We start from the raw sequence: 14,071 nt of genomic DNA, 5'->3' as shown, positions 1-14,071 counted from the left end.
AATAAAGTTGAATGGCGTACTGTCAGACGCCTTCCAGATAGGAAATGGGACAAGACAGGGGTGTCCCCTGTCCCCCTTACTATTTGTGCTAGGCATAGAGACTCTAGCAGCGCGCATAAGTCAGAATGAGTTAATAAAGGGAATACCCCTAGGACAAAATAACTACAAAGTCTCGCTATATGCGGACGATGTGCTGCTGTCTCTTACTTCCCCGGCCACATCCTTACCTGCTGTGACAGAGGAGTTCAAAGAGTTTGGTAGATTATCATATTTCTCAATCAACCATCAAAAGTCTGAAATACTAAACGTGAACCTGCCCAAAACTGAGCTAGAGTCATTAATGATAAACTGCCCCTACCAGCTGCAGCCTAAAGCCATCAAATATTTAGGAATCAAATTAACACCCAAACACAAGCTATTATTCAACCTCAACTTTGTGTCGCTATATAACACCACACAGACAGACCTAAAGGTTTGGGGGTCGAAGCCCTTCTCTTGGTGGGGAAGGATACAAACTCTGAAAATGACGACCCTTCCTAGAATATTATATATTATGCAGGCACTCCCAGTACACCTTCCACCTAGCTTTATTAAAAACCTACAGGTATTGCTAAACAAATATGTATGGGGCTCAGTAAAACCTCGAGTGGACCGGAACACACTTTATAGGACTTTTGCAGGAGGGGGGGTGGGGCTCCCCTGTGTGGAAACTTATTATAGATCTATAGGTGTTCAAAGGGTACTAGATTCGCACAGGAACGCTACCACTAAAGCCTGGATAACAATTGATTCACACATACTGAAAACCCCTCAAGTGGGGGCTTTATGTTGGATTCCCAAATCGCACAGACCAGAAGCTGCTAGCTCTTTTAAATTCTATATCTCAGTGTTCACGATTTGGGATGAGATTCTAAGGGTATGCCCATATATTTCCACATTGAGGTCCCCCTTAACCCCGGTGTCCCCGAACGCAGAGTTTATGGGCGGTATGGAATATGGGCTGGTAAAAAGAATTCCCGAAGAGATTGGCTATACTGTACCCATCCACCTGGTACTGAATGGACAGAGGGTGAAAGATAGACAAGAGTTAGGGGACATACTAAATGGAACTTTTACAAACTGGCTGAAGTATAAACAGCTACAACACTTATTTGAGACGTCCAAACACAAACCTGACTGGACACGACCTTTGACCCGTTTCGAGAACGTATGTAGCTCACAGGGCCCTCTTAGACATACATTATCACTGGCAAAATCCATGCTATTGGCAGACGATAGGGCCACACGACCGTCATACACCAACAAATGGCAGTTAGACTTAAACATTGAATTAGATGACAGAGTGGAACAGAATTTATGCCCTTGTTAAGAGATCCTCATCCTCGACAAAAATGCTAGAACTCAATTACAAGTTATTATCCAGGTGGTACCTGACACCGTCGCGCCTTAAAAGTATATACCCACACTCATCCGACCTCTGTTGGAGAGGTTGTAAACAGAAAGGCTCCATGTCACACATGTGGTGGAACTGCCCCATAATTAAACCACTCTGGCAGGAAATAGAACTCTTCTTGCAACACTTAGTAGGAGACACATTTAAACTGACCCCTGAGATAGCTTTATTGAATGCACTCCCCAATAAAATATGCCAAATCAGACAGAGAGTAATACAGTTCTCCTTAAACTCAGCTAGATCTTTGATAGCCAGTAGGTGGAAAACCCCAGTACCACCTACGGTGCAGGATTGGCTGAAACATGTAGGAGACACCCTACAACTAGAAGAATATGGGTATTTTAAAACCCAGAGAAAAGAGATATTTCTAGATATCAAACTATATTGGGATCTGACAAAATCGGGCTATACACGAGCATGGCTGGTCCGGCCCCCGCCGCTCCCGGATCCCCAGACAGCTCTCCAACCTGAAAGACTCGCATCTGTTGTGATCACAGTCCAGGTTGGACGAACAAAAGAGGCCCCTTGAACTATACAATGGTGATCTAACTGCCAAGTCAGAGATAGTCGAACATTGGGATCTAAGGATATTAATTGTGATATCCTTGTATAATCCCTGCACCACTGGTTCAGCATACAAAGCTGAAGAGGTCTCATGTGAAAACAATCAAAGGGGATTGCGTCCGATGCTGCAGTCATGAGACCTAAAACCTCCATGCACATAGCTACTGAAGGGAATGATTGAGACTGAAGGTTCCGACAGGCTGCAACCAATTTCAGATGTTTCTTGTCTGTTAGAGACAAAGTCATGGATACTGAATCTATTTGGAAACCTAAAAAGGTTAACCTTGTCTGAGGAATCAAAGAACTTTTTGGTAAATTGATCCTCCAACCATGTCTTTGAAGAAACAACACTAGTTGATTCGTGTGAGATTCTGCAGAATGTAAAGACTGAGCAAGAACCAAGATATCGTCCAAATAAGGAAACACTGCAATACCCCGCTCTCTGATTAACGAGAGTAGGGCACCGAGAACCTTTGAAAAGATCCTTGGATCTGTCGCTAGGCCAAAAGGAAGAGCAACAAATTGGTAATGCTTGTCTAGAAAAGAGAATCTCAGGAACTGATAGTTATCTGGATGAATCGGAATATGAAGATATGCATCCTGTCTAATGTGGACATATAATGCCCTTGCTGAACAAAAGGCAGAATAGTCCTTATAGTCACCATTTTGAATGTTGATACTCTTACATAACGATTCAAGACTTTTAGATCCAGAACTGGTCTGAATGAATTTTGTTCTTTGGGACAATGAACAGATTTGAATAAAACCCCAGACCCTGTTCCTGAAAAGGAACTGGCATGATTACCCCAGATAACTCCAGGTCTGAAACACACTTCAGGAAAGCCTGCGCCTTCTCTGGGTTCACTAGAATGCATGAGAGAAAGAAACTTCTCACAGGCGGTCTTACTCTGAAACCTATTCTGTACCCCTGAGAGACAATGTTCTGAATCCAATGATTTTGGACTGAATTTATCCAAACATCCTTGAAAAAATGTAATCTGCCCCCTACCAGCTGAGCTGGAATGAGGGCCGCACCTTCATGCGGACTTGGGGGCTGCTTTAGATCTCTTAAATTGCTTGGATTTATTCCAGATTGAGGAAGGCTTCCAATTGGAGACAGATTCCTTAGGGGAAGGACTAGGTTTCTGTTCCTTATTTTGTCGAAAGGAACGAAAACGGTTAGAAGCTTTAAATTCACCCTTAGATTATTATCCTGAGGTAAAAAAGCTCCCTTCTCCCCAGTGGCAGTTGAAATTATAGAATCCAACTGAGAACCAAATAATTTATTACCTTGGAAAGAAAGAGATAGCAATGTCGATTTAGAAGTCATATCAGCATTCCAAGATTTAAGCCGTAAAGCTCTTCTAGCTAAAATAGCTAAAGACATATATCTAACATCAATTCTGATGATATAAAAAATGGCATCACAAATTAAATTATTGGCATGTTGAATTAATTTAACAATGCTATACACATTATGATCTGATACTTGCTGCGCTAAAGTTTCCAACCAAAAAGTTGAAGCAGCTGCAACATCAGCCAAAGAAATAGCAGGCCTAAGAAGATGGCCTGAATATAAATACGCTTTCCTTAGATAAGATTCAAGCTTCCAATCTAAAGGATCCTTAAAAGAAGTACTATCTTCCGTAGGAATAGTTGTACGTTTAGCAAGAGTAGAGATGGCCCCATCAACTTTGGGGATCTTTTCCCAAAACTCCAATCTATCAGTAGGCAAAAGATACAATTTTTAAACCTTAAAGAAGGAGTAAAAGTAGTACCCAGTCTATTCCATTCCTTAGAAATGATATCTGAAATAGCATCAGGAACTGGAAAAACCTCTGGAATAACTACATGAGGTTTATAAACCGAATTTAAATGTTTACTAGTTTTAGTATCAAGAGGACTAGTCTCCTCCATATCTAATGCAATCAACACTTCCTTTAATAAAGAACGAATATACTCCATTTTAAATAAATAAGAGGATTTGACAGTGTCAATATCTGAGGCAGGATCCTCTGAATCAGATAGATCCTCATCAGAGATAGATAAATCAGTATGTTGTCGGTCATTAGAAAATTCATCAACTCTATGAGAAGTTTTAAAAGACCTTTTATGTTTATTAGAAGGCGGAATGGCAGACAAAGCCTTCTGAATGGAATCAGAAATAAATTCTCTTAAATTTACAGGAATATCCTGAGCATTAGATGTTGATGGACAAGCAACATGTAATGAACTACTACTGATGGAAACATTCTCTGCATGTAAAAGTTTATCATGACAACTATTACAAACCACAGCTGGAGGAACAGTTACCACAAGTTTACAACAAATGCACTTAGCTTTTGGTAGAACCGATATCAGGCAGCAGGATTCCAGTAGTAGATTCTGAGACAGGATCAGATTGAGACATCTTGCAGTATGTAAAAGAAAAAACAACATATAAAGCAAAATTATCAATTTCCTTATATGACAGTTTCAAGAATGGGAAAAAATGCAAACAGAATAGGCCTCTGACATAGAAAAAAAGACCAGAGGCAAAAGGAATGAGGTCTTAAATAATGAAAAAAATGTTTGGCGCCAAGTATGACGCACCACAAACTGAAAAACATTTTTTGGCTCCAAAAACGTCCGCAACGAAACTCGAGCGTCATAGATGACGCAACCTCGTGAAAAGACTCGGCGTCAACTAAAACGCCGGAAATTACGAATTTGCGTCAACAAACGTAATTTTCGTGCCAAAAAAGTCTTGCGCCAAGAATGATGCAATAAATTATAGCATTTTGCGCTCTCGCAAGCCTAATACAGCCCGCAATTTAGAAAGAGTCAATTTGAAAACCACAGGTAAGAATTTTTTTTTTTTTATAAAGCATTTCCCAGTTATGAAACTGACAGTCTGCAAAAAGGAAATACACTGATAAATCTGAATCATGGCAAATATAAGTATAAACATATATTTAGAACTTTATATAGTGCCAAACCATAGCTGAGAGTGTCTTAAGTAAATGAAACATACTTACCAAAAGACACCCATCCACATATAGCAGATAGCCAAACCAGTACTGAAACGAGAATCAGTAGAGGTAATGGTATATAAGACCATATCGTCGATCTGAAAAGTGAGGTAGGAGATGAATCTCTACGACCGATAACAGAGAACCTATGAAATAGATCCCCATTAGGAAGACCATTGTATTCAATAGGTGATACTCCCTTCACATCCCTCTGACATTCACTGTACTCTGAGAAGAACCGGGCTTCAACATGCTGAGAAGCGCATATCAACATAGAAATCTAGCACAAACTTACTTCACCACCTCCATAGGAGGCAAAGTTTGTAAAACTGAATTGTGGGTGTGGTGAGGGGTGTGTTTGTGGGCATTTTGAGGTTTGGGAGACTTTGCCCCTCCTGGTGGGATTGTGTGTCCCATACGTCACTAGCTCATGGACTCTTGCCAATTACATGAAAGAAACTGCATGTTCTATCTGAATCAGAAAACAAAGATTGGGTTTCATGTCCCTTTAAGTGGCTTGTTTAAAAAGGATGTAGGATATCACATTTTATCATTCATATATAAAGAAGTGTGTTTTGTGTATATTTATTTTTCTAACTCAAATGAAGGTATCAATATTTTGTGAAACAGTTTTATAGTTTGTGCAAAAGTCATATTTGGTCTTTATATGACTTTATATTTGAAGCTGCACTTGTGGTGCAGGCTCACTTATGTGTTGCGCTAACCCGTCACTGAGTTAGACCTAAAGAGCGAGACCCGAAGCGACTTACGCATATTTTATATTACTATGTTCTTCATATAAAAATAAAAATCATTTTTATTATTAAATATATATTTCTATATACTGTATATCTAAAACTGTAATGTAATATATATTTATACCTAAATATCTATAGGTATAGCTATATAAAGGTATATATATATATATATATATATATATATATATATATATATATATATATATATATATATATATACTGAAATATACACTCACCGGCCACTTTATCAGGTACACCTGACCAATTGCTTGGTAACCCAAATTGCTATTTAGCCAATCCCATGGCAGCAACTTAATGCATTTAGGCATCTACACGTGGTGAAGACGACTTGCTGAAGGAAACTGAGGCTACAAGTCACACATGCTAACCAAACTTGGACAATAGAAGATTGGAAAAACATTGCCTGGTCTGATGAGTCTTCATTTCAGCTGTGACATTCAGATGGTAGAGTCAGAATTTGACCTAAACAACATGAAAGCATGGATTCATCCTGCCTTGTATCAACGGTTCAGGCTGGTGGTTGTGGTGTAATGGTGTGGAGGATATTTTCTTGGCACACTTTGGGCCCCTTAGTACCAATTGAGCATCGTTTAATGCCACTGCCTACCTGAGTATTGTTGCTGACCATGTCCATCCCTTTATGACTACAGTGTACCCATCTTCTGATGGCTACTTCCAGCAGGATAATGCACCATGTCACAAAGCTCAAATTATTTCAAACTTGTTTCTTGAACATGACAATGAGTTCAATATACTCCAATGGCCTCCACAGTCACCAGATCTTAATCCAATAGAGTACCTTTGGGATGTGGTGGAACTGGAGATTTGCATTATGGATGTGCAGCAACTGCATGATGCTATCATGTCAATATGGACCAAAATCTCTGAGGAATGTTTCCAACACCTTGTTGAATCTATGCCATGAAGAATTAAGGCAGTTCTGAAGTCAAAAGGGGGTCCAAACTGGTACTAGCAAGTTGTACCCAATAAAGTGGCCGGTGAGTGTATATTGACAATAAAAATAACATGTTCCTGTATGTGAACATTGGAATAAGAAATATTAATAATTCCTGTCAGGTTAGCGCACAAGTGATAAGTGTTAGTTTTTTTCTTCTACGCTCTCCATTAAAGTCTAAGGGAAAAATGCGTTAGCACAGCCCTGATATCCAAAGTCCTCAAGTTAGCACACGTTGGGTTTCGAGCATGCACAGACTTTTTACTTCGAACTTGTAATACGCAAGCTACTCAACACTTTCTACTATCAAAGTTTATACTCAAGCAGAAGCGTTAAATATCGCTCCACTTGTAACCTAATCTGTTAGAGCAATATAACAGTGTTACTTTTAAAGGGTTTAAACATGTAGATAAAGTCAGTTCCACAGCAGCAATGCACTGCTGGAAGCTAATTGGACAAATCTGTTGAGCCAATGACAAGGGACCTACATGTCTGGCCACTAATAACCAGCTAGCTCCCAGTAGTGCATTGCTGTTCCTGAGCTTATCTAGGTATGTTTTTCAAGCAAAGGATACAAAGAGAACAAAGTAAATTTAATAACACATGTAAATTAAAAAGTATCTTGAAAGTTTATTTTAGACTTTCACATTCATTTAACTTATTATTTAAAGTTCTACACTCAGCTAGTTGATATTTTCAGAAAGAAGAAAAACAATCTAACTCTTGGATGTCTATGAAAAATAATAACTTACCTGTATTTATACCCCCGTAGCACCTTCTGGATGAGAACAGCTTTAGACACCAGAGCTTTTTCACGTTCCACCTCAAGTTTGGTGTCATGAATGTCCTATACAAAAAAAGAAAACAAATTTGTGCTAGTGACAAATATAGAATGAATAAGTTAACTCTCCTACAGCCTTATCATCAATTACAATTTCTTAGGATTGTAGCAGGACTTAAAAACATAAGGTACAGAATATTAAAATGCCAATAATATTGAAAAACAATTAAGATCCAGTTGTTATAATTGCTAAATACAAACATATTTAAAGGGATAATCAAGTAAAAATTAAACCTTCTCAATATTGATATAAAAGGGTACTTCCTTAATCATCGAGTAAACATACTCAGTATACCCATCATGCCCTTATACAAATGACATTCAGACTGTTTACCAGTTATCAGGATGGATTTGGATTACAATAGGTTAATCTCACACATATAAAGGATGATTTCCCTTAGCTGTACAAAGGGGTTAATTCAAAACACCTGTAATATAAACTTTAACGTTGTAAAAAGGCCATTGTATATGTCAGTTTCTGTAGGATTCCCAGTTTCAATCCAGATAACTAATTAACCAAAAACATGATTTCGGAATGAGTGAAAATGTGTTCATGGATGGGGTCTTTTAGCTGTCAAATTAATTTTGGATTGTGATTACTCGAAAAACATACTGAACACATCAGCTAAAAACAGAACCTCAATATCAGGAGCTGATTTTAGAAAGATTGTGATCAAAACCTGGGTATTTAACCCTAGCAAATGGATTAAATACATATTAAAGTGAGCTCTAGTGCAGCAATACACTATTGGGAGCTAGCTAAACATATTTGGTGAGCCAATGACAAGAAAACATGTGTAACCATCAATTGGAAGCTAGCTCCCAGTAATGTAGGATATGCACATATTCTTTCCCCCAATAATACCAAAAGAACAAAGTCAATTTGAAAACAGAAGTCAATTTAGAAGTGTCTTAAAATTACATGCTATACTTGAATCATGCAAGTTTCATTTTGCTATTCCTTTAAGATATGTTTTTCTTTCTTTATTGTTAAATTAACAGCTTGCTTATAAATGAATTGTTCAGGGGATGTTAAGTTCCACTTTGAAAGCTAATTTACTTAAGGGACCACTCAATGCAGTAGAATTACATAACTCTGAAGTACATAATAACAAGACAATGCAATAGCACTCTGAATTTAAAATTAGCAGTAGATTTTATTTGACAAATTAATTTTTTCTCCCATTTTCCGGCCCCCTATATCATGTGACAGACATCGGCCAATCACAGACTAGTATATGTATACCCTGTGAGCTTGTGCACATGCTCAGTAGGATCTAAGAAAGCGTGAATATCAAACTTTGATAATGGAAGTAAATTGGAAAGTCTCTTAAAACTGCATGTTGTATCTAAATAACGAAAGTTTATGTTGACTTGAGTATCCCTTTAAGATGGTGAAATACATTATTACACTATAAATTGTCTTGTGCTAATTTTTTACTTACCTCTGTACACTACCCTGTACCAATCATATGAATATTTAGGAGTTAATACTGTTGTAATCTCACAGCAGCAGTTAAGTTTTTTTTTTTTTATGTTTATATAACAGCATATGGTGCACAGGTAAATATTTAAACTATAGATAGCAAAACAGTTTTGGAAAAGCTGTATCTAAAAACTCATAATTTACCTTTAAGAATAATTTAGTTTTTCCAACTTTCCATTCACCATCTTTTCCAATTATAGCTTCTAATATACCAATAGAGCAAGCTAGATGGTCTTCCTGCAGGAAAAGAAATATCCTTAAATTTTACTTCAAACCTTTGTCATTTCATCTCTAGCAAAGTAATACAGTGATATAGGCATAAATATGCACAAATATATATAAGGAAAATAACAATGGCCAGTATAGACTGCCCATATACGTTTTTGATTGATATTTTTCCTACCTTGCTGCGATTAGCAAATTTAGTTGGTAACAGAACTCTATACCGTTGTGAGAATTCTAAGAAGTTGTATCTGATTGGATATCCTGCCTTACGGATTCTTATAGTTTCCATCATTCCAGAGTACTTCAGCTGACGTATACAAAGTTCCCGATCAAACAGCTGAATAAAATAAAAACAGTAGGAACTTAGCTGTTATTTATTTATTCTTATGCTGACTCATAATTATTTGTTGGCTTACTTATAGTAAATATCGGCTCTGTGATTCAGATAAATGAAAAAAAAAACTTTTTTTTAATTTTTTTTTAATTATTCATTGAATTTGTCTAAAAATTATAAATGTACAGTCACTTTGATGAACTGTTGACTTGATTATGTGGTTAAAACCATTACTCTAAAGGCAGGAAAATGCTTCAAATCAACACTACCCAATAAAGATCCAGTAATGTCCCGTGTAGCACTTACTACTACTTTAACTTTAAACTACTGTTCAGCTAAACCACTGCTGCCTTGAAGATGTCCCTCCATATGAAACAGTGAGTGAACAGTATTAGATTGTTAATGATTTTTTTTTGCCTGTTCACGTATGGATAATAGAGTTAGTAGGCTCTTGGAGATATATGTTCCATATCCATTGTGTTCTGTTTGTTTTCACCATCTTAAAATTAACTTATACCTCTTGTTTTTGAACAGTTACCCTTGTATAAAGTGCACTTTAAATAGTACTCATCCAAATCTAGAGAAATCTGATTTTTTAAAATAACCTATGGGTAACTGCACAAGAATCAGAATTTGAAGAAGTCGTGCACCCCAGTTTTATAACGTAGCACACTTACCAGCGGTTTCTTATAATCATTAGGTTTGATACAACGGATAAAGTAAGGCTGGCAGTTACTCAGGATTTTCATCAACTGCTCCAGGGATTGCTTGAACTGCCCACCTAGTGTTGGTAAAGACTTATTTGTATCTGAAACCTGCAGAGAAAATAATGTAAGTTACAGTTCCCAGTGCATTACAAGATGTATTATTGATTTTCTGCATAAGTGCAGGTACAATTCTAAGGTTTATTTTGTATGCTCAGTTATTGGAAAGCAAAAAGTAAAAATAGTATAAAAAGCTTTTGAATTCAGACTTGATACAGTATATGATTACCATTGTTATTTTTTTTTATTTTTTTTAACTGCAACATTCTTTTTAAAATAATCATGTAAAAGAGATTGCATCTAAAAAAAACATTTTAAAACATTTATCCTAATTATTTAAAAGGATATTTAAAAGGATATTTAAATGCAAAAAAAAAAAAATTGCTCTAATTCACTAAAATATGTAATTTTGCTTTACTACTGACTTGGATTTAAACACATGGGAGCTGCAAGCTTTGCAGTTTCCAAGCGGGAAAGAGATGGTCGTAAACATTGCTCATCTAGGTTTATTCTTCCAATTGAAATAACTGTTTAATAATTAGATAAAAAAAGAATCAATGATCAATTACAGAAGGATATTAAGTTATTTGAGGAGGTGATAGGCCTGAACATTGATTTAAATTCTCACTTGTGCAACTTAATAGTTTAAGGTAGAGTTAATTTACATTCTTTGCAATTCTGGCCTTTAGTATTGCAAAAGATAGGTAGGTTTTACATAGGTAGTCAATTAGGAGAAACCCCACCAGGGGTGGACAGGGCTGGTGGGGGAGGTTGGCAACTGCACCCAGGCAAAAATAGGGCCGACAAGTGCAAAAAAAGAGCACCTTTTGCGCACCCCTCACATAATGTTTTTGGTCTTCACAGAAAACGTTTGTACTTGATGTGATCTGAGTTAGCTTAAGGGGGAGGGGCTCTATATTTAGTTAGTTGTGATATACAGAAAAAGTTATATCCACCATTATGCTTTAGAAACTTATCCAGACATCTACACCAAGGAGGAATATACTTTTTAGGTAGTTTGAACTTTGAATTCGTGAAACATATGCATGCTAATTAGTACAGCTGTATTGATAAAGACTCTAATTACTAGAGGGTTAACTACTTCTATTCAATGCTGCATTTGTCATGCTGTGATTTATAAATAACCCTTAAACCTTTCTTCTATTATTTTTGTTCCCACATATATTAGCTAGTAAAATTAAATGTCAATGTGGATCAGTGACGTGCGGTGAGGTCAGAGACTAGTGAGGCTACTGGGTATGATACGCCCGAGAAACACATATACGAACCCGACAGAGGCAGCTTAAATTTATGCAAAATTTGGCAGGTTGCAGGTCCAATTTATTGCTATTAGTACATTTGCTTCATTATCTTGTTATCCTTTGCTGAAGGATATGCAGCAATGCACAACTGGGTGCTAACAACATATTAAATGAGCTAACAAGAGGCATATCTGTGCAACCACCAATCACCAGCAGCTCCCAGTAGTGCATTGATGCTCCTTAGCGAGGTATGCTTTTCAAAGGATACTAAAAGAAAAATTTAAATGAGATAACAGTAGTAACACTCTCACTCTCATACAGATGCACACACACACTCTCACTCTCATACATATGCACATACACTCATACAGATACACACACACTCCCACTCTCATACAGATGCACACGCACACACTTATACAGATGCACACACACTCTCACTCTCATACAGACACACACTCATACAGATACACACACACACTCTCATACAGATGCACACACTCATACACTCTCACTCTCATACAAATGCACACACACACTCATACAGATACACACACACTAACTCTCATACAGACACACACACACACTCATACAGATGCACACACACACTCATACAGATACACACACACACACTCACTCTCATACAGACACACACACACACTCTCATACAGATGCACACACACACTCATACAGACACACACACACTTATACAGATGCACACACGCACTCATACAGATACAGACACACACACACACACACTCACTCTCATACAGACACACACACACACACACTCATACAGATGCACACACACACTCATACAGATGCACACACACACTCATACAGATGCACACACACATATCTCATACAGATACACACACACTCATACAGATACACACACACTCTCACTCTCATACAGATGAACACACACTCATACAGATGCACACACACTCTCACACAGACACACACACTCATACAGATGCACAACACAAATACACTTATTTTCTCCCCTCCCATACATCTCAATATGTCACTTTATACAGAAAAAACACAAGTACTGTGGAAAAACATACACATGCAGGCAACCTCATATTTTTAGACATAAGCATTGGAGTTATGTTTTAAAGGGATCACTATAATACAAGCAGCTGCTGAATCAGTAAAGTCTGATGAAGGAGTTAACATCTATTTTCAAATAGGAATCCCCAATCCCCTACCCTCAGCAACCCTTCCTATGTGATTTATTTTATGATGACCCCAACATCTCTTGAGGGATAAGATACAAACTACACCTCAACCTCATGTCAGTTTTAACTTTTAAAAAGCATGTTTCCCTTCAGTAAACATGCTCTATACAAAGCAGAGGTATCTACCAGCAGGAAGAGATATACCACACAGCATCAATTTGTTTAGATTGTATCACTAGTTCATGTCACAGAAAAGATGTAGCAAAAAGATTTATCAGATAATACCAAAAAGGAATGGTCTGGCCAAATAATAAGCAATTATAAATAATAAGTAGTAGTAGTCATTTAATTTACAGCCACAAATAGCGGAGGGGAAAAAATGAGATTATTGATGCTTTAAAAAAATAAAATATTTAATCATTTTAAGAGTTACTAAATAGTTACTAAAAATGATGATCGATAAAAACTTCCTAGTTCTTCTCAAATGTCTACACTAAAAGCTTTGCAGAAAAATAATGTCTATTGTTTTATGTACAATCTGTTTTATGTGCAATCTGTTGTATGACTGCACTGTGAATCAGTCAGCAAGAATGTTAAGTTTATAGGCTTATTCTTCCTACTGTGCTGCAGTTTGCTGGTTCCCATAACAAATACTAAAATCCTCTCTTTCAACAGGTATGTAAAAGGTTAAACTGAATATTATGTACTGCACTCCTCCTCCTAGCGCCTGCTGTACAGTAGTAAATGTCCCTAAAGTAAACAAGACAATTGTTGGATCCGCAATCTCAGTCATCTCTCTGAGCTAATGACTGATAATAAAACTTTAAATTCCAGTCTCAGAAATGTCCCCGCCATTTACCAATATCACCCTTGGACCCGTTATGATGATATCATGTTTACAAATCCCATCAAATTCCCTGTCACGTCACCCACCCACCTCAGTGTTAAAGTACTGCTTCCACAACACCAAGATTTTTTTTTATTACCAGCAGAAGTAGATTAACATCATTAAAGATGTTTTCCTTTATTCTCATCCATTAAAAATACCACATTTATCACTTGGTTTCTTATATAGAAAAATCAAATCCTTATATTTATATTTCCAGATATTTTATTTATGCCAGCCTGTGTGCATATCAGTCAACCACAAAAGGTACCTGTGTCCAAACTGTATATTATTTTATTTATGCAAGTCCTATACAAATACTTTCAA

General features: G+C 37.0%; 1 protein-coding gene across 1 annotated transcript in view; it reads right to left on the bottom strand.

Annotated features, from left to right (window-relative positions):
* The window catches only part of MYO7B (myosin VIIB), a 355,055-nt gene that overhangs the window by 216,224 nt on the left and 124,760 nt on the right, over positions 1 to 14,071 (bottom strand). Inside the window, 4 exon segments of the mRNA XM_053711560.1 lie at positions 7,515 to 7,609; positions 9,234 to 9,326; positions 9,493 to 9,651; positions 10,326 to 10,463. Coding sequence (XP_053567535.1) covers positions 7,515 to 7,609; positions 9,234 to 9,326; positions 9,493 to 9,651; positions 10,326 to 10,463 — 485 coding nt within the window.

The sequence above is a fragment of the Bombina bombina genome, chromosome 4 (genome assembly GCF_027579735.1).
Source record: "Bombina bombina isolate aBomBom1 chromosome 4, aBomBom1.pri, whole genome shotgun sequence".
Classification (NCBI taxonomy): Eukaryota; Metazoa; Chordata; class Amphibia; order Anura; family Bombinatoridae; genus Bombina; species Bombina bombina.
This window is presented reverse-complemented; position numbering and strand designations above follow the sequence as displayed.